General features: G+C 39.5%; 1 protein-coding gene across 1 annotated transcript in view; it reads right to left on the reverse strand.

Annotated features, from left to right (window-relative positions):
• The window catches only part of SEC63 (SEC63 homolog, protein translocation regulator), a 49,386-nt gene that overhangs the window by 15,723 nt on the left and 14,082 nt on the right, over positions 1 to 19,581 (reverse strand). The window contains exons 4-14 of the mRNA XM_061623528.1: positions 14,635 to 14,747; positions 11,211 to 11,272; positions 9,850 to 9,908; positions 8,287 to 8,337; positions 7,943 to 8,051; positions 7,278 to 7,372; positions 7,063 to 7,195; positions 5,531 to 5,623; positions 4,663 to 4,817; positions 2,309 to 2,456; positions 34 to 116 (exon numbers count right to left, since the gene is read on the reverse strand). Of these exons, the coding sequence (XP_061479512.1) occupies positions 34 to 116; positions 2,309 to 2,456; positions 4,663 to 4,817; positions 5,531 to 5,623; positions 7,063 to 7,195; positions 7,278 to 7,372; positions 7,943 to 8,051; positions 8,287 to 8,337; positions 9,850 to 9,908; positions 11,211 to 11,272; positions 14,635 to 14,747 (1,101 nt within the window). The remainder of the gene's footprint in view (positions 1 to 33; positions 117 to 2,308; positions 2,457 to 4,662; positions 4,818 to 5,530; positions 5,624 to 7,062; positions 7,196 to 7,277; positions 7,373 to 7,942; positions 8,052 to 8,286; positions 8,338 to 9,849; positions 9,909 to 11,210; positions 11,273 to 14,634; positions 14,748 to 19,581) is intronic.

Here is a 19,581-nt window from a genome sequence, read left to right on the forward strand (position 1 = left end):
AAACAAAAAAAGTGTATACATTACACTACTTACTGCCATTGTTTGTCTTGTTAGGGTGACCAAAACTGTGACTAGTGATCCAACTGTTATGTTGTTGCTGTCTTCATCATCCAAAACTTTGGGGGTGGGGGTGGGGGGGAGGAAAGAAAGGATATGTCAATTTATACCGGTTGCTCAATTACATAGCTTTCTTGCAAACAAGCTTTAAACAACTGTCAAGTGTATGACTGCAGTCCTGCTTGAGGATATTTTTAAAAGAGAAGTCTGAAAATGTTTGTAACTTAAGCCCTCACCAGCACCTTTAACCATCCATTCCATTTAATGTTGAAACTCAAGAAACCTTCTAGATGTAGTACAGGGTGTTTGCAGGTTGAGGAGAAGGGGCTGCCCAAGTGCAAAAGCAGAAAAGCCTTGCATTTTCTGCAGATGTTCTTTGAATCCTAGCAATATTAACAACAGGCCATGCATACGTTACAGCAGCCCTGGTCATTCCTATGTACTCTTCCATATTCTTTTGAATAAGCTCTAGCAAACTGTAAAACAGGCTACAATCCAGAGGGATGCACATACACTTGAGTTATTTTGGATTAATGTGAAGAGTCTAGAAGCACGTACATAACGAAGTTGTTTTGGACATTTCTCCACTCAGCTCTCTAAATAAGTTTCATAAAAAGCAGCTTGGGGGGATACTGATTAAGGCAAACTCATAGGTGCCCCATTTCTGCTTCAAAAACTCTCCAAGCTGTCCCTGCTCCAAAAGCATGCCTTTTTGAACTCAGGGGACTTACTAATAGAAGGAATAAGGGCATTCAAAATAACTTTGCTTTAATTTAACTAAAAACCCAAAAGATGTTATGTAAACTGTCATCTGATTAAACAAATCCTAGCCTATTTATTTATTAGATTTATATCCTGCCTCTCCTTCCAGAAGGAGCCCAGGGTGGCAATTAAATGTATGAGTTTCAGTACTTAAATTCATTAATTCATTAAATCTGCTTAAGTTTGCTGAAGAAAAAAACAGTGGCCCTAAAGAAAAAAAGCACTTTTTATATGATAAATGCCTACATTCAGCAATTATGTCAGAGATATTCCCACTTCTCTCACAAATAGGAGAGAACACCTCTTTAGATGGAGCATGCCCTTTGCAGTTTTTATATGGACTTACAATAATGGGGGGGAAATCAACATCACCTGCTGACCTTTATAGTAATCAAAATGGTTTTAATAGATTAATCTAGCCAATTGAACTTCACAGCCTTAGTCCTAGGAAAGCAATCAACACTCTCCCTGCCCTGCCCTGCCCTTGAGATGGCAGCATGAGCAAAATCCTCTGGCCACATTCAGACAGCACGATAAGCTATGGTTTATTGTGATGGGAACCTAAACTAGTTTGGGGCTCACTCCTTCCCCTCTGACACAGTCACAAGCAGATTTGAATCTTTCAGTTATGATTAACTGCTATTTAGCATTATATATGAACTCTAAAAATGTGGTTGAACTTCACTATGATTTACTGAAACAAGCCAGTTTCATAAACCATGGTTTGAAGTTGACTTGTTCCAAAACAAAACCTAATTAAGATTAACCACAGTTTGTCAGGTGCAGATGGTGTGACAACACAAGTGAAAGCTTCCAAACTCCTACTTATGAGGAGAAAAGAGGGGGAAGACTGTCACTTTAAACCGTAGTTTTACTGTGAGATCTGAACACAGCCTCTTAGTATCAATATGTAACTTCAGAATATGAGGTCACTTAAGAAAATATATGCAAGCTGAAAGTGGTAGCAGTGACACTGTAGAATTCTGTCATAATACAAGGTTTCTATTTCAATAGGTGTGTGAGTAGGTAGTTATGCACATATACAGCAAGGAAGGATTTGAAATGCTAAACCTCTTATTAAGCTAATACCACTTCAGACCACTGGTTCACCAAGCCTAATTTTGTCTACTCTGGCACCAGCTGAGGGAGAGGTCTTTCCCAGATCAGCTACCCGCAATCCTTTTGGATGTTGATGCAAGGGATTACACCTGCAATATTTGGCATGCAATGTATTTGCTAAGCTGTGGCCCCTTCCCCAGTCACTTGAAGCATTTCATATTTAAGACTGCAACATGCACCAGTTCTCCTAAGAAAGCAAATGGTGGCCCAACATAATGGAAGATTATCATATACTTAAACTCTAAATCTGAGACAAGGCAGGAAAATTGCAATTCCTGAAGGCTATACAATGTAATTCCTTAAGACACCCTTAAAAACCCCATGAATGCGTTCCAAATAACAAAGAGCAGACACTTAGACCACCACCTACCCTGGGGTTTTATATCCATGGTGATGTGTGGAAAACTGCCAAGGACAGCCATAACATCTTCATATTTTTCATCTTCAAGGAAGTGCAGTAAATTGTGACGATCTGATGCTTTTAAACTCACCAAGTCTTGGATTGTTTTAATTTTGTACTGCGTTAAAAGCCAAAACCAAATACTGTGTTTTCCGAAAATAAAAATCAGTATCACATGAACACTGCTAATGTATGAGGCTGTGTATGCCCAAAGTGTTGAAAACATGCAGTTATCAAATGGATGAGTTCTATTCCAGATCAGGTGTTATGCACAGCACTATTAATGCTTTCAAGATTCATAGAAGTTAGCATATTTGTTTTAAAACATTACACTTGTTTCCGCTAAAGGTAAATTCCAACTGTGAGCACGTAAGCAGAACAGGCTTTTGCTCCCGCCATGTAACTTCATCTTCCTTTTTTCACCCGTTTGCCCCTACACACCTCCAAAGTCTGCTCTGGAGAGTTGGGGGACCCCTTAAATTAAATGTTGTTACAAAAACAATAAAGCTACAATAGCGCACCACCTCTATATGTAGCTGAACCAAAACAGGGAGAGCAGCTTTTGCAAACAAGAAGATGGCAGAATGGCTATTACCTCACTTGTATTTCAAGGTCCTCTTTCGCAGCCAAGCCAGTCGCTAACCTCAAACCAGTCACACCAGCAATAAACCTTGCATGTCTTTCACCCTATCTATTCTGCTGACTGAGAAATGCCAGTTATAGGGGTAGTAACAGCCATTCATGTCTGCTACAAACAGATGTGGCAGGAGCAGGTAATTGTCTGTGCAATTCCTGTAATCTGGAGTTTAGCAGCCACGTGATGAAAATGTGGTAATGGCTACAGCTGCTACCACCTAGTACAGACTGGCTTATCCAGGAGGGGTGAAAATATAGCTGATTACGAAAGCTGTAGTCATGGCATACTCTCTTGTCTTCTAACCTTTTTGTAAGAGAGATTTTTTACCAAGCATTGAAACTATTTGATGGGAATTTGTTTGCTTGTTTATGTTTTTCTGTCTGCTAAATTTAGTTTGTACCTGTATGACACATTTGAGCTTTGACCCTTAAACCAAAGGTGGGAACCTAGATGGTCAGGAATCCTATTATTTGGTTCTACTAGGTCTTCAACAGAAATATTTAACATGTCGATATAAAAAGCAGATACAAGAACTAGCAATTGTAAAGATTTGTTCCACAATAATATCAGATGCTATTTCTGTAGTTATTTCCAGGATAGCCAAATTAGTCTCTTGCAACAAAAACAAAAATCCTGTGGCACTTTAAAGACTTACAAATTTATTATGACATTAGCTGCATCATCAACACAACTTTTTTGTGAATGGTCACTGCTAATAATGTAATTACCATCTGGATTATTTTGCATTTCTTTTCCTTCTGATGTCACTATTTAAAATTCCTCTCTCTCATGTATCTATCAGACCTGAACTTACAAGATCTGAACAGGGTGATTCACGACAGATGCTCTTGGAGGTCACTGATTCATAGGGCGCCATAAGTTGTAGTCGACTTGGAGGCACATAACAACAACAACATGTATCTATGTATGTATATACATACACACATGCACCCATCTGCAACTCAGGATAATGCTTCATGCATCTGGTGAAATGAACAATAGTCAATAAAACTTTATGCAATAATAAACTGGTTAGTTTCTAAGGTGCCACAAGTTTTTTATTTCTGTAGTTATAACCCCCTCATTGTTCCAATTCTAAAATGATGCATATATATTTCAGTTTTATCTGAAATATAGCCAGTCTGGCAGCCAGTTTGAATGTTTGCAATTTCCATATCCGCAGTAAAGGAGGCTGGTTAACACATCAAACTGTGTCATTTAATGCTCTACAACCAACACACTTGGTTTCAAAACATTGTACTCATTTTACATTCATGCCCAATGTATCTTTCAGTTTACAATTTTTGCAATTATATTTTTTAACCTACACTTCTAAAAAAACTTTTGGCTAAATGTGAGATCCAATATTACCTGCCCTCCAAATTTCATCAAGAGCATTTTTAGGCTGGTAAAGAGTTGGTTTCGGTCTTCTTGGCTCCCACCCATTTAACTTTCAACTCAAAATTAAAATTTATTGATTGGGTATAGACAGCCTTGGATTTAGCAGGCTGAAAAACATATACTCACATTTCCATGTAATAGACTCAAATCTTAGTAAATATCCCTGGTTATTTAGACAAATAAAATACAATGCTTTTGAACGAAAACTTGTAGAATAAACCTTTTTAAAGTCATAGATAGAGCAAGTTAATTTGAACATAGCACATGATTACCCACAGCATCTTACCTTTTTATGGTTAGAAACCCGTCTGAGATTGTCCTCTTCGATATGTGGGAGTTGTAGGAGTGGAGACTTAAACTGCTGAAGCCCTTGGACAGTCATTTGTGAAAGCTTCATACAGTTTTCCAGAGAACCCAATGATGGAGCACGGAACTCCCTTTCTGGAGGGATGGGAGAAGAGGAGAGAAACACAATATACTAAACTGTTAGTGTGAAATTTCAGTAACTCAGGAATTAATATAGCAAAGCTTTTGCTGAAGAAATCAACTCTCTGATCACTCTACAGTGGTACTGTATACTTTGGATGTACTCTCTAGTTTCACTTAAATAGGAAGACTTTTTAAAAATCCTGTTCTGTTTCAGACATTTTGTGTACAACACAATTTAACTGCTATTTAAGTATTTATTTTCTATTTGAGCATTTATTTTCAAACTCAAATATTTAGGGTGGTATCCAATGAAGTAGTTCTGCCAGCACAAGAACTTCTTGCTGTGCAACAGAACTTCCCATCCCTCTCCTCTTCCCATGCACCACTAAATCTGTTCTGGGAGGTCCCACCAACCCTCTGAACGTTTGGGGAGAACACGGGGAGAAAAGGAGGTGAAGTTCCATTGTGCACATCCTTTCGCTAGTGGTACTACCTCACTGGATACCTCACTTAGTTATTGATTTGATGTAAGTCAGCAAAAGACTTTTTAAAACATTACATGAAATGGCAACCTTACACCATGAAATAGATACTCGTTTCCTAATATATTATCTGTTACTCCCAGAAACAATATTTCTAGACAGAACTCTAAATATTTTGTAGAATTCACGAAGATGTAAAGGAATAATTTTGCATGTTAGCATATAATAAAGCTTATTCCTTACCTTCACGGCTACGCGCCATTATTATTAATTGGCAGATTACATTAACCATTTCTTGAAGTAAAGCAGGGGACTTTTTCAAGATAAACTGCTGATCTGCAAGACACAAGCGTGTGCTTCATCCCACTCATTCAATATTTTGTCACATTAACAATCTTAAACCTTTTTACCTAAAACTAACATGGAACGCAATTTCAATTGCTTTACAGTATGTGCATTTCTCTCCTCCCTCTACAGCAAGGGTGGCTAACCTGTGGCCCTCCAGATGTTGTTGGGCTACAATCCCCCTGACCATCACCAATGCTGGCTGGGACTGATGGAAGTTGTAATTCAAAAACATCTGGAGGGCCACGGGTTAGCCACCCCTGGTCTAGACTGACTATACAAAAGAGGGAATGTTGAAGGTACAGCTTGCATACAAAGGTGCAAGTGCTGAAATTCCCTTTTTCAAGCAACAGGAAGCTGCCTTATACCAAATCTGGCTACTGGTCCACCTAGGTCAGTACTGTCTACACTAACTAGTAGCAGCTCTCCGGGGTTTTAAACAGGAACCTTTGCCAGCACTGCCCAGAGATGATTGAACTCGAACCTGGGACCTTCAACATGCAAAGCAAATGTTCTGCCACTGAGCTTCAGTCCTTACTTGATTAGAAATATGTGGAGCCCTGTCCTCCTTTGTGACTACCGTGCCTGACCAGATTATGCAGTTAGGAACAGTTTTGATTTTTAATGGCTGGAGTTATCAATAGCAGAGCGACATTTTAGCCAACGGAGTCTGAGTGCGTCCCTTTATGTTATCCTGAGTAAGTGATCAGATACAGGAAGGTAAAATGCTGCACTTCAGAAGAATACTGTGGTGACAATAGGGACCAAATCACTAACAGGACTCCATAGGTGGGAGTGAGAAAGTGTTCCTTGTTTCCTTTCTGAAAAAATGTCAAGGTTGTAAGAGGCAATGTATTTGCAATGCTTATCTCTTCTCAACCCCATCCTCAAAAACTAAATAAAAACAAACAAACAAACAAACTGGAGTCAGATTCAAGAGGTTCATGACACTCCCATACACAGGAGACCTTGAAGCATTCAAATGGAGTTGTATCCAACTGTGTCCCTCCACTCACAGAAAACTTAGATCCGGTGGAGGCTTCTATTATCAGAAACAGGGGGGAAGCCAATTTTGCTTGCTGCAGACTCAAACCTCAGAAGCCAGAGATATTTTAATGTACCCAGGGGTAAAGAGACAGGACTTCAAATGCCCTGTATGGTTTCCAGGACTAGAAGTAATGCTATAAATTAAGCATAATAAAAATAAGTTAGTCAATGCATTTAATTTGAAAAATTTATCCAGTTGCAAAATGTTGCTTTTCTTGGCATGGAGTTTGGACACCTTTATGATTTTTTAAATCTATCTATCTCACACACAGACCTCGCCATAAAAACCAGGAAAGGGACTGAACTAAAACGTAGAATTTGACGAGATCCACTTCAAGACCTAGTTCCACCCCTAAACCATTGTAGTTTCTAAAGCAAGATACCTTGTTCAAGTGTCTCAGGCACTTTCATTCTGGCAAGGTGAGCCAATAAGAGCACTCTGGCCTTCAAGCTATATGGACAGGTAAGTGGAGGTTCATTTTTCTTTAAATTAATGCTGCCAATTTCTCTGATGAGCTAAAACAAGAGAGGAGATGGATTACTAGAAGACATTTTGGCACCAGCACACATAGCAACCACTTGTTCAACAACAGCAAACCTGTGGTATTTGAACGTTGTCTACAGGTCTACTTGTTGCATCTTTATTATACTGAGGGTCAAATTCAGAAGCTCCTGCTAAAACCATTATAAGTCCTGCAAAGAAAACCAGAGTATAAACGCAAAGCAAGCATGCAAGAATATTTTAAAATACTATTTTACCCTGACTGCCCAGCTCCCAAAAAGTGTTAAGAGTGCCTCCCCGTTGTCCCCATCCCTGCTTCCAGACAAGGAAGTCGGGATACAATAAAAGCAAGCAGCAGTAGTCCTCACTCTAAGCCTTATTCTCACTGAGGTGGGCAAGGCCATATCTGAACTGTACCACTGCAGACTGCAGGTAGAAGCATACATCACTGTTAAAAAATGCCTCTACATTAAAAACTAGATTTTAGGGAGAACTAGTTCAGCCAAGCCTTCACTCATATAAGTTGCTTTTTTATAGGAGGGGGTTATAGGAGGAGGAGCATTCAGTCATCCAAGTCTCCACCTGAGCTCTAACGTGGTAGCACCAATACAGAATTGGGCAGCATGCTAATAGGCCACATGCCTAATGAAAACCGTAATCCATAAGACATGCCACAGAGAGTTAATTTTTAACACTAAAGGACAGTGAAACAGGTTTAGAATGCAACAATTAATCGCTTTACTTGGTGCTTACAAACTTACTTTTCATATCCATATTTCTTGTTTTATAAACAAAATAGGTATAAATTTGGGTTGTGCGAATGAGAATCTGGTCTCCACTGTAACGTATTGATCGATACCACCAGGAACCCTAAAACATTTAAGATAGAAAAACTGAGAGCTATTAATGTCATACACCTACAGCCAAAGCAAGGTAGGATTAAGATATCTTCCAGTTCTGACACTCTGCATTAAGCAAACATGTGCTTGCACGGCCAACAGATTACTGGGGGTGGGGTGGGGGAAATAGTTGCAAGCCCCAGGCTCTTGCAATCCCAGTGTTCATCAAAATGCACCCTTTCCCTTTCATTTAAAGTAATACTTACTACAACCACCGGAAGAACCACCATAAATGCCAATCCATAAACAAGCAGGACCTAGAAGTATATCATGGGAGAGGAAAGATCAGAAATTTTGATGAAGTCATAAATAATTGCACAGATGGAGGGATCACAGAGTCTTTGCTATTACAGCCATCTGTTAAGATGTTTGAAGGGCACAACCACTAAGCACTGGAAGCAAAAATCTCAAACTTACTAGCAATCAAGTAGGATATTATAAGACATGTACTGAAAGCCACAATATGTTTTTCTTGCTAAACCATTTTCAATTATCCAAAAGATTAAGAAATCAGTATATATCGTTCAAATAAAGAACAGCTACTCTGTTCCTTTATAACAGGGAATGATTACCACCCCAAAGCAGTTAGAACAGTAAGAACTCTGCAACTGTCGGTTTAACATCACATCACAACCTGTAACCAGTTGCCAATGTAGCACATTTGATTCCTATACTGATTTCTTTTTTAAAAAATAGTATCAATTGGGGGAGAGGTGGTTTCCAGCTAAGCAGTTCTGTTAGGGCAAGGATTTCCCTTTGTGCAACAGAACTCCCACCCCTCAATACTCCGTCACTAAATCTGCTCCAGAGGGTTGAGGGAACCCCCAGAACAGATTTAGGGGGTGCGTACAGGGAGTGGTGAAGGAGAGGAAGTTCCATTGTGCAGCCAGACCCCTGTGCGCTAATGGAACTACTTTCTGGATACCACACAAAGAGTACACCCTTCTTGCATTTGCAGTTCAAAGCATATCTAAAAACAGGAAATGCGGATCAAAACACTTGTCATTCCACTTCAGCAACTTGAAAAATCAAACCTGTTTGTTAAGCTCACTATTTAAAACTGTCAGATGTGATGCGAATGAAAGCATAAAGCCAAATAGTCATGTTAACTATTACTTCAAACAGGCAACCGTCTTCAGCATGGGACAACATATTTGTTCTTGCAGTCTGTTCATGGCAGAGGAAGCCTGCATAAAGTAGTTATAGTTAAGCTCTAGCTGCAGGGAATGAGTAACCTCTCCACTGCACAGAGGCTGAACTAGATACCTGGGAAGAACTTTCCCTAGTCTAAGCTAAGCAGGTGAGTTTTTTTTGGTTTTCTTTGCAGAATGGCTCTCTAGGTTATTTAAAATAAATAAAATTAATTGGCTATTTAAAGCACTAATTGGTAAAACAGAATGACAGGCAAAGGGTAAATTTACAACAAGCCTCCCAACTACATCATCGTGCCTCCCCCAGCACACTAAAGAACCTACGGGACTCATCTTCAACTAATCACAGGCAGATTTTATTACACCATTCCAGGGTTAATGCAACTAGACACATTTTAACTCTTTACAAAACTGATCCACAACTCTGATGAATGGGCAAGTTCATAAACTTCCTCATAGCTGGTTCTAGAAAGGCCAAGTTTTACAAGTACTCTGCATGCATGGATTCTCACCTTTCTGTAAAAGACTATGGAAACTCTGTATTCTCACATAAGCAATCTGCACTGTGGCCTTCAGCTTGGCACAGTTAATTTGACACAGAACAGAATGTTACCTTACCAAAATAGAGTTCTTCTGATCCACAATCCAAGCTGGCAATGCAATCCCAAAGCTTGTAGCTGCAAAGAACAACACATTAAATAGGGAGAGAGTAAGCTCAGATGAATTAATGCATTTACATAAGTTGTATATATTGTGGGTTTTTAATAGCCTAGTAATTCCTTTATGCTGGAAAAACAGGAACTGAAGTTCTTGAAATGACCATCTGTGCAGTCACATATAGAGTTCTGCATTTGTGCAGAACCAACTATGGGGATATTCAGGAGTTCTGGCCAGGGAGCTGGCACTCAGGTTCTTTAACCTCAGGGAGATCTTCCTTGAGGGATTAAGCTCCTTTCTGTTCAGCTCCTTCACATCCACCAAGAAATAAAAGGCACTTGCAGCGAGGAGGAAGGTTGGGCTGATTTGTGTAAAAAACAACAGATGACTATTTGGGGGGGGAATTATCTACATGTAAAACTATCCCAAATGGGTCCAGGAAGTGGTGAATGCTTCTCTGTGAGACTGGTCCTGTTCTAGCTGTCTTGAAACAAGAGGCTGAAAGACTGCTCTTAAAGAAACTTTCCTTAGACATGGAAAATTGTAATAACTATTGGCTAGTTGCAAATATCACCTTCTTGGTCGAGGTGCAATCAGGTGGTTGCCATGCAAGCTTACGTGAATGAGACCGATTATCTGAAACCATTTCAATCTGGTTTCAAGCTAGCGGAACAGCTCAACTAAAGAGATATGCCTGCAGAGCAAGTTCCCTGTGCTGCTGCTACCATGGCAATCAGAACTGACAAGAAGCTGCTCATCATATAGATGCTATATGTCTCAAGGGGTGGGGGCACAAGTACCAGCTTCCTAGCTAAAACTCTGGAAGAAGCTGGCTCTTTGCAGGCATTGAATCCCATGTGTGACTGCATTGGAGCCACAAGGAAATGGCACATTTGAGGTTTTCCATATTATAGTTACAATTTCAGCCTGCACTTTGCATTTATGTCAGTGTTATTCATTCTCATGTAACATACTAGAACATTTTGGACAACCCTGTATTTGAAGTTCTTACTTTGCAAAAACAATCAACAAAGCAAAATAGCAAAAGTTTACCAGGCTGGTTCTTTGGATAACATAAAGCCCAATGTGGTGCAATAGTAAGAATACTAGATTTGGGTGTATGACAGTGCAATTAGCTCAAATTACCTTGGAGCATATCGCTTCTTCTCACTGTAATTTACTTAAGGGTGGGTGTAAAGATATATTGAGATAACCATAAATCTGCAGTGAACAAAATGAATAAAACTCCAACCACCACCAGAAAAGGCAGAAGTTGGGTACTAAATAAGTTTAGATGAAGATACATTAAGTTACAGGAATACCTTGTGGCCCATCAGGATTGCCAAATTCTTCCCAATTTTTTCGAGACTCTTCATCAGTTAAACTAACAAAAGAAGGGGGAAAACATGTCAGAAAGCCCCTCATTGCTTCCTTGAATGGTGAAGAAACAGCCTGATCCAAAGGCTTGCTTATAAAAAATTCACTAATAGGCAAAATAACCTTGTGGTTTAAGAATGTACCTATAGCCCACAGATATTTCCATCAAACTTTAAAAAGCAGTGAAATTGGACAGCTATAGTGAATGCACCAGGGGAGCAGGAGACCTGAACTCCTCTCTGAGATATTGGACTGCCCTACAAATTTGTCAAAATGCAAACATAATTTGGGTTGGTCTTTCACAGTCCCATCCACTTCCTGTGTATTTTAGAAGAATTTGGTAAGATGTGCCTCTGAGCATATGGTGAGTGGTGGCAACACCTGCCATCTCCAAAGATGGAGAATTACGTTTTTGTATGTTCGTTGGTGCTCTTCTTACTTTGCTCCTTTTCTGTGTTATTACTATTTCTACAGAGAATCTAACCTAGAAAATTATATTTCTCTCATTATTCACCCTAGAAATCTGTGTCAAATTTATTTTTATTAATTTCAAAGCTTTTTTATTGGTCAATCTCATATGACAGTGAAGACAGCCTTTTGTGTTTCAAATTGGAGGTTATAATCTATTTCTATTTTGGGTGCATTAACAGTTGAATCCGAAACTGTGGTTTGATGTAAAATCAGACTGATTACAATATGTTGCTGCTTAAGCAATGACTCTAGTTGTTGGAAAAACAAACGTGGCTTGCCTAAGATGCATGTTTTCAACCTGCTATGCTTAAATTACTCCACTTAAGGAAAGGTGGATATGGCCAATTAAAAACATAAGAGCACACCTAGAATTTTGCTAGAATATATTTCACCTCCCACTGTTTTATCTTGTGCAAACTGAGACACTCCTCATGTCCATTGGAAACTATTCTGCAGAACAGTCAATGCCATTATTCCACAATTGTTTTTGGAGCTTTTTTTCGGTATTGCAAAGTGTTGTTGTAGTTCACATATTCACAGAAACAGAAGGAAAAGAAAATGAGTTACTATAGGAAACTTCACTAAAATTGCAAAGTAAATCAAACATATTTAAAGTGACTATCTGAACTATATCAACTGTTTTAATATTGTTGCTTCCTCCCTGCTAAAACAAGATCAGCACAGCACCTATCTTGTTTCTATTATTTGGGCTGACTACAGGTGTTGCCACCACTCACCATATGCTCAAAGGCACATGTTACCAAATTCTTCCAAGCTACACATGAAGTGGATTGGACTACGAAAGAATTGTGTTTGCATTTGACAAATTTGTAGGGCAGTATAATATCTCAGAGAGGAGGTCAGGTCTCCTGCTCCCCTGGTGCATTCACTATAGCTGCCCAACGTCCCTGCTTTTTAAAGTTTGGTAGAAATATCTGTGGGCTATAGGTATATTCTTAAGCGGCAAGGTTTTTTGCCTATTAATGCATTTCTCTGCTTTTTAATCCAGGAGGTAAGAAATGGGACCCTGTGCAAGTTTGCTGAGAATGGTTTGATCATTTGCATGTTTATTGAGTTCTGTGGGATTTACTCCTGTGCAATCATGCTTAGGATTGGTAAAAATGACCGTGGGAAGGGAAGCCTGGAGTGGGCAGGGGAGGAGGAAGAGGGGAGGGGAGGAGGAAGAGGGGAGGGGAGGAGGAAGAGGGGAAAGACAGGTCTGATCATTTGCATGCTTACTGAGTTCAGTGGGATTTACTCCCATGCAACCATGGCTAGGATAGGTAAAACTGACCAAAGGAGAGGGGGCGGGGACAGTAGAGGAAAGGAGGAAGGGGATGGGATAGGTGAAGGAAGGGGGAGGGAAGGGGCAAGAGGGAGGGGATAGGAGGGAGGAGGAGGAGAGGGCGGGGTTTTTTCTCTCTTTTTATATTTTGAACTCTCGATCTCTCTGACTGTTTTGTGTATTTCCATGAAAATTTTGAGGGTTGTTAAGCAAGCATTTCTGAGTTCAGGAGTATAAGTTTTGTAACGTTTTGTTTTGAAATGAGTTTATGGGAAGCATCCGAATGGCATGGGGGGTATTTTCAATTTAACATTGTGGAATGCGAAAAATCCATGCTGACTATAGTATACAGCCACTCTTGTGGCTGTGTAATATAATTCCTTAGAACTGAGTGTGATATTGGAACAGCATTGCAAGAAGATAGGGCAAAGCATAAATTCAGAATCAGGTTGCAACAGTTATCAAATCGCAACAATTACTATGCTTAAGCAAAGAGTGACCTCTGTTGGACAGTGACTATAGTCAGAAAGGGCAAATAAGTTCTATTAAGATAAATAGGCCCTCAAAAATAACCCCTTAAATGGATGCCTAGATGTTTGTTCTAACAAAAACAAAGAGAAACTTGTTAGCAATGAATTACAGTTTATGAAAATCATGCATGTTTGCACCTTGTATCTGGAGTTTTATAAAATGTATTATTATACTACAGTGTTAAAGGGTAAAGGAGGGGATAGATGAGCAAAGCATCAGTACAATAAAGATGTCATGCAGGACATGGAAGGTGTTTCTGCCCCAACATTTTTAAACTTTTCTTTTTACAGTGAGAGAATCTTGTTTTGCCCCACAGACATAAAGCCAAATCTCCTTACTGGCCTCATTTGCACACAATGGAAAACCATGGTTTAGCATTACATGAATGAGCATTCAGCTCCCCTTCCCTCCTCCTTGCTTTCCCTTTCATTTTCAACTGACCACAGTTTATGTCATGTCCTTATTTGGATCTGTGGTAAATCGTAACCATGGCTTAGAGCAGGAATGGGGAACCTTTTTGGCCCAGTGGGTCAGATCTTCATCACATTCCACCCAGCAGGCCAACTTTGACAGGTGGGTGGGGCCATCTGTCCCTGTGGGGGATTCCCTCATGCACACAAACGAAGCACGACTGACTATTTGTTTAACAGAATAAAACTACCCAAAGCATGAACAGCCAGTTACGCAGGGGAGTGACAATAAGCTTCTGAAACTCAATAATTTGCACACTACTACAAATAAATTTAAAAAACTGGAGGGGAAAAAAAGGTGAAATTAAGACTTTACCTATCAGACAAGATTTCATGAGACAATAAAACTGAGTACTAGAAGATGATACTATTATACTTTATAAGCTGTTTTTGGCAGCCTTGACCTAAGACTTACTGCATTAGCATACATTAGTTTAGGCAGAGGTATACCAGTTACCTAGAACAACATAAAAATCGGTACAACATTAGGCTGCTGCAACAACTGATAATGTCATATGGTCAGCTGACTCAGATTTAGATCAGGATGTTAGCAACAAAAGATATTAGCCTGCATCAGCTTCCCATCCCATGAACAGGACTCAAGAAACTTACGCTGCATAAGCCTTTGCAATTCTCATAAACATAGCTTCATCACCTCCTTTATCTGGATGGTATTTCAACGACAGCAAACGGTACTGCTTTTTAATTTCTGACACAGTTGCTCCCTATTAAGGTAAAAGTTTCATGTTATTTTTATTAAACTTACTAAGAAGAATGTTTCTGGCAATATTTGCACTTGAGACATCTGCTCAGCACCACTCAGATAATTGTAGCAAAGAGAAAGATTTTATTTTTTTTATTTATTAAATTTACATCCTGCCCTCCTCCCAGAAGGAGCCCAGGGCAGCAAACACTAAAAACACTCTAAAACATCTTAGAAACAGACTTTAAGATATATTAAATAAAACATATTAACACTTTAAAAACATCTTAAAAAGCAATTCCAACACAGATTGTAAAGAGGAATCAAATACTGGGGATTTTAAATCTTTGATTCATCTGTGAACCAGAGTTTGGAAAGCCGGCAACAGCAAGGATTCCTGGGAGACAGCCCCTCTGTGACCTCTGAGTACATATATTGCAAACCTGAAGGTATAGACTTTCTGACTCCTATGGAAATTTGGGGAATATCACCCAGTAAGAATAGGCGCTCCTTTCAAACAAAGGATGATAGTCTAGGCCTGCAGGAGGAAACAGAATAGCTCCTTTCAAACTACGAGGTGTTATGCATTTCTAAGCCTTTGAAGGAGACAGGATAGCTCCTTTCAAACTAGGAAATGGTCTGCATAACCGTTATGATAATCTTAAAGGAAGAGACTGAACATTAAGAGTTCACAGGTAGGAGATTGCTGGTTTCTGGAAAAACAACACATTCCTTGACTGATGACCCTACATTCTTTCATTGTTCTTTTTTGTCACATCCACATCCTCCTGGAGACATTTACATTGGGGTCAGTTTAGTTAGGAAAACATAGAAGACATGAGGAGTGAGAAGGGGAGGGCAGTTCCTCTTCTGGAGGGCTCCAACAGCTGCTTTTCTTACCAACGCACGCTAGCATCTTTGGGACAATTTCAGAGCTATGGATTTGGGTGAGAACTTTCAAATCTGGCGCTGGTTACAAAGGGCGGAGCTTTTGCTCATTGGGCTAGATACGAAAGTCTCTCTCTCTCAGCCTTAGTCTTGCAGCAACTCTCCAGGAAAGGCATATGCAGCTATCTGGGCCTTTTTCTTTCCCTCTTCTTTCTGTGTGGGTGAGCTGAATGTGAAAGTGTTCATAGGGTTAGTCTCTTTGCTTTAGTCTATCCAGTGTTGCTGAATGAATGAATAATAGTTAGAAAGCTGCTCACTGTTAACTGTAATTGTAAACTGCAATATTTTTCCTTGTTTCTTCTCTTAATAAAACCACTCTTTATTTTACTTTCTGTGTATGTGTCATTGGGATAAGGGTAAAATTATACATGCTCTGGGGGGTGACGTGCGGGCAACTCCAGCAAAAGATCCTGCTACTCTCGCTTAATAAGGGAACTTGCATTTCTAGTGAGCTCTGCTCATGAGGAAGTTCAAGGTCCCTTCGTAACAAGATGCAGACTGGGATAAGGTCTCTACTTAAAAGACTTGTTGAAAGAGGAAGGTCTTCAGTAGGCGCAGAAAAGATAACAGAGATTGTGTCTGTCTATCATTTAGGGGAGGGAATTCCACAAGGTAGGTGCCACCACACTAAAGGTCCATTTCCTATGTTGTGCAGAACAGACCTCCTGATAAGATGGTATCGCAGGAGGCCCTCTCCTGCAGAGCTCAATGATCGACTGGTCTTTCAGGTATCCTGGTCCCAAGCTATATAGGGCTTTGTGCATCGAAACCAGAACCTTGAACTTGGCTCGGTAGCTAATGGGCAGCCAGTGCAATTCTTTCAGCAGTGGAGCGACATGTTGGCGATACACTGCCCCAGTGAGCAGTTGTGCTGCTGCATTTTGCACCAGATGCAGCTTCTAGACCAACCTCAAGGGCAGCCCCACATAGAGTGCATTACAGTAATCCAAGGAAAAGATGTACCATCATAGAGTTCATGTGCAGAGCTAGATGCTGAAAGCACTCTGTTCAACGAGAAATCAATCATATATACAACTGTACCTTTTGAAGTGCATGTCACAAACTTAATCTTATTATACGCAAAACATATCAAACTTCCTAAGCCCAAGAACTATAGACAAATCTTGAGGCAACTGCAGAACGATATTGGCTTCCATTGCCACTTCTCTCCTTTGTAGTATCTTCAAGTAGAGCGACGCTTGTTCCATCTTTTGCGGCTTCCCCAACTTAGACACGCATATGAATATTTTATTTTGATTTACACTGATTTCATATTTCACCTTGTTTTTTAAAACCACACTGGAAGCTTTGCTGAAGGGTGGTATACAAGTCTGATGTTTTTTATTGTCGAGGGCCTGCTAACATGTGCTCCAGGGAATAAGTATATGTTTATATATGTAATTGTTTTTATATATGCAGCTGTTTTAACTGTTTTTATTGTATTGTGAAATCACTCAAGATGCTTCATATGAAGCAATTAATAAATGAAATATTTTATTTATTAAATAAATAAAGTTCAACATTCTAGTCTACACATCCATTTCTAGCCATGGTTTCTCTCCTCCCTAATTGGATTCATTTTAGAAAGTGTCTAACCCACATTTCAGCCTTAAAAGTGGGTTCTAGGTAAAAATACAATACAAATGAGAAAAATAAAATACGTCAGTTAAAACATTCAAACAGCAACAAGAAAGGGCATAAAGGAACAGTTTAAAAATGCATTGCCTCACCCCAAGATTGGCATAGATCAAAGGCATGATGGAATAAGAAGTCTTTACTAACTTCTTAAAGTTCAAAAAGAGAGGAGACAAACCAAACCTCTTTCAAGAGGGAGTTTCATAATCTGGGCACCAATAACAAGGAAGCCCATTCTCATGTTCCTACCAAACACACTTCCAAAGGTAAAGCCTCTGATGTTGAACGCAGTGCGTGAATAGGCTCATGCGGGAGAGGTGGCCTTTCACATAACCTGGCCTGAAAACATTTAGGGCTTTAAAGCCTTATAGGACTCTCTCAGTAATAACCAGAACTTTGAATTGATCTTGAAAATGAATAAGAAAACAATACAAATGAAAAAGAGGTGGTGCAATATGTACTGAAAAGCAAACAGCAGAAACTACTTTAACTGGTGCATTTCGTACAAACTGGAGTTCCCAAACACCCTTCAAGGGCAGCTCCATGCACAACACACTGCAGCAGTCCAATCTAGATGCGACCAAGGCGCAAGTAACTCTGACCAGATCTACATGATTAAGGAAGAGGCATAGCTGGTGAACAAGCAATAGCCAAACAAAAGCATGTCTGGACAGAGCCACACCGGGATTTGTGTGGCTTTGTCTAAAACTCTCCAAAACTTTTTTATTTTTTTAATTTAACAAAATTTATATGCCACTTGAGTGTAAAGACCTCTAAGTGGTTTACAAAAAACATTAAAATTATTCATAAAAAACAGTAATTAAAACATTATTTAATGCAATTAAAATGGCTACTAACTAAAAAGATTAAAGCAGATCAACATCTATATATCTGGAAAGGCTTGCCTAAACAGAAAAGCTTTAAGCAGCCATTGAAAGGAATACAGTGAAGGAGTCTGCCTAATGTCAATAGGTAGGGAGTTCCAAAGAGTAGGTGCTGCAATCTAATACACACTTATCTGAGAGTAAGTTCCATTGAACCCAATAGAGTTTACTTCTGAGTAGACATGTACTCAATTGCAGCCTAAAAGACCAATTTCTTACAAGTGCAGAACGAGTATTATGTGTGAATCAATATTTTAAGGGAGTGCAACCTCATCCATCACAGACCAAAACTCTAAGCCCATATCAACTCCTACTGACTATGAGCACGTCTCTTTTGTCTGGATTAGGTCCCAGGTAATTAGCCCACATCTAATCCATCATTAAACCCAGACGCTATAGTTCAGGGCCTGCATGGCTTCCTTTGCATTAGAAGAGCTGGGTATCATCTGCATTCTGATGATACCCAATTGAGTATCTCCAAATAACCTCTCCCCCACCCTTAGCAGTTTCAAGTAGAAGTTACAAAAGACAGGGAACACGACAGAACCCTTTGGAACTCCATAAGCCAAAAGGCATGGTGGTGAACAGCTGTCCTCTAGCGCCACCTTCTGGGGCTTATCCACCAGACGAGACTGGAGCAACCATAAAAGGGTGCCCCCCCCACAAGTCCAACTTCTGCAAGAAGCTCCATAAAGTTGTGTGGTGGTATGAAAAACTGCTGTCAAGCCCAGCAGAATCAAGAAGGATGCACTCCTCTTGTCTAGGACCCAACATAGATTGCCCACCAAAGCTTTTTCAGTCCAAAAGGTGGCCCCGAACCCAGACTGCAAAGGACCCAAGGATATAACTCTACGAATCTGTTGCTACTATCATCTTTTTCATTTTATTGTTTATCGATAAATTTAATTTATAGAGCACTTTGAATGTTCAAGGCACAGTGAATCTTGTTTGCAAGCATCTATGTGCAAAAATGTTTTAAATAAAAATAAATAAGTTTGAAAGTTATGTCCCATTTTTTTTATTTAGAAAAATTTATGAACAGCTTAATCGGGGGCAGGGAAATCTAATGTGTACATAAAATATAAAATAGCCATCAATAACACAGATCAAATCAGCAAAATTTAAAAGCAAACACTAAATAGAATTGCTTAAATAAGACAAGTTTTTAACAGCTTCTAACACAGTCTAACAAGGGTACCTCCCTAGAGTTAATAGATAGGGAGTTCCAAAGCAACGGTGCTGCCACACTGAAAGATCATTATCTAACAGACGTTGAACAAATATTATATGGCACTTTGTAAAAGTGCAAGATTCACAGATTGAACCAATTGAGTAGGTACACCAAAATGTACAGGCTTTAACTGAACCTGAATATGAGAACATTTGAAT

Source organism: Rhineura floridana, chromosome 4 (assembly GCF_030035675.1).
Source record: "Rhineura floridana isolate rRhiFlo1 chromosome 4, rRhiFlo1.hap2, whole genome shotgun sequence".
NCBI lineage: Eukaryota > Metazoa > Chordata > Lepidosauria > Squamata > Rhineuridae > Rhineura > Rhineura floridana.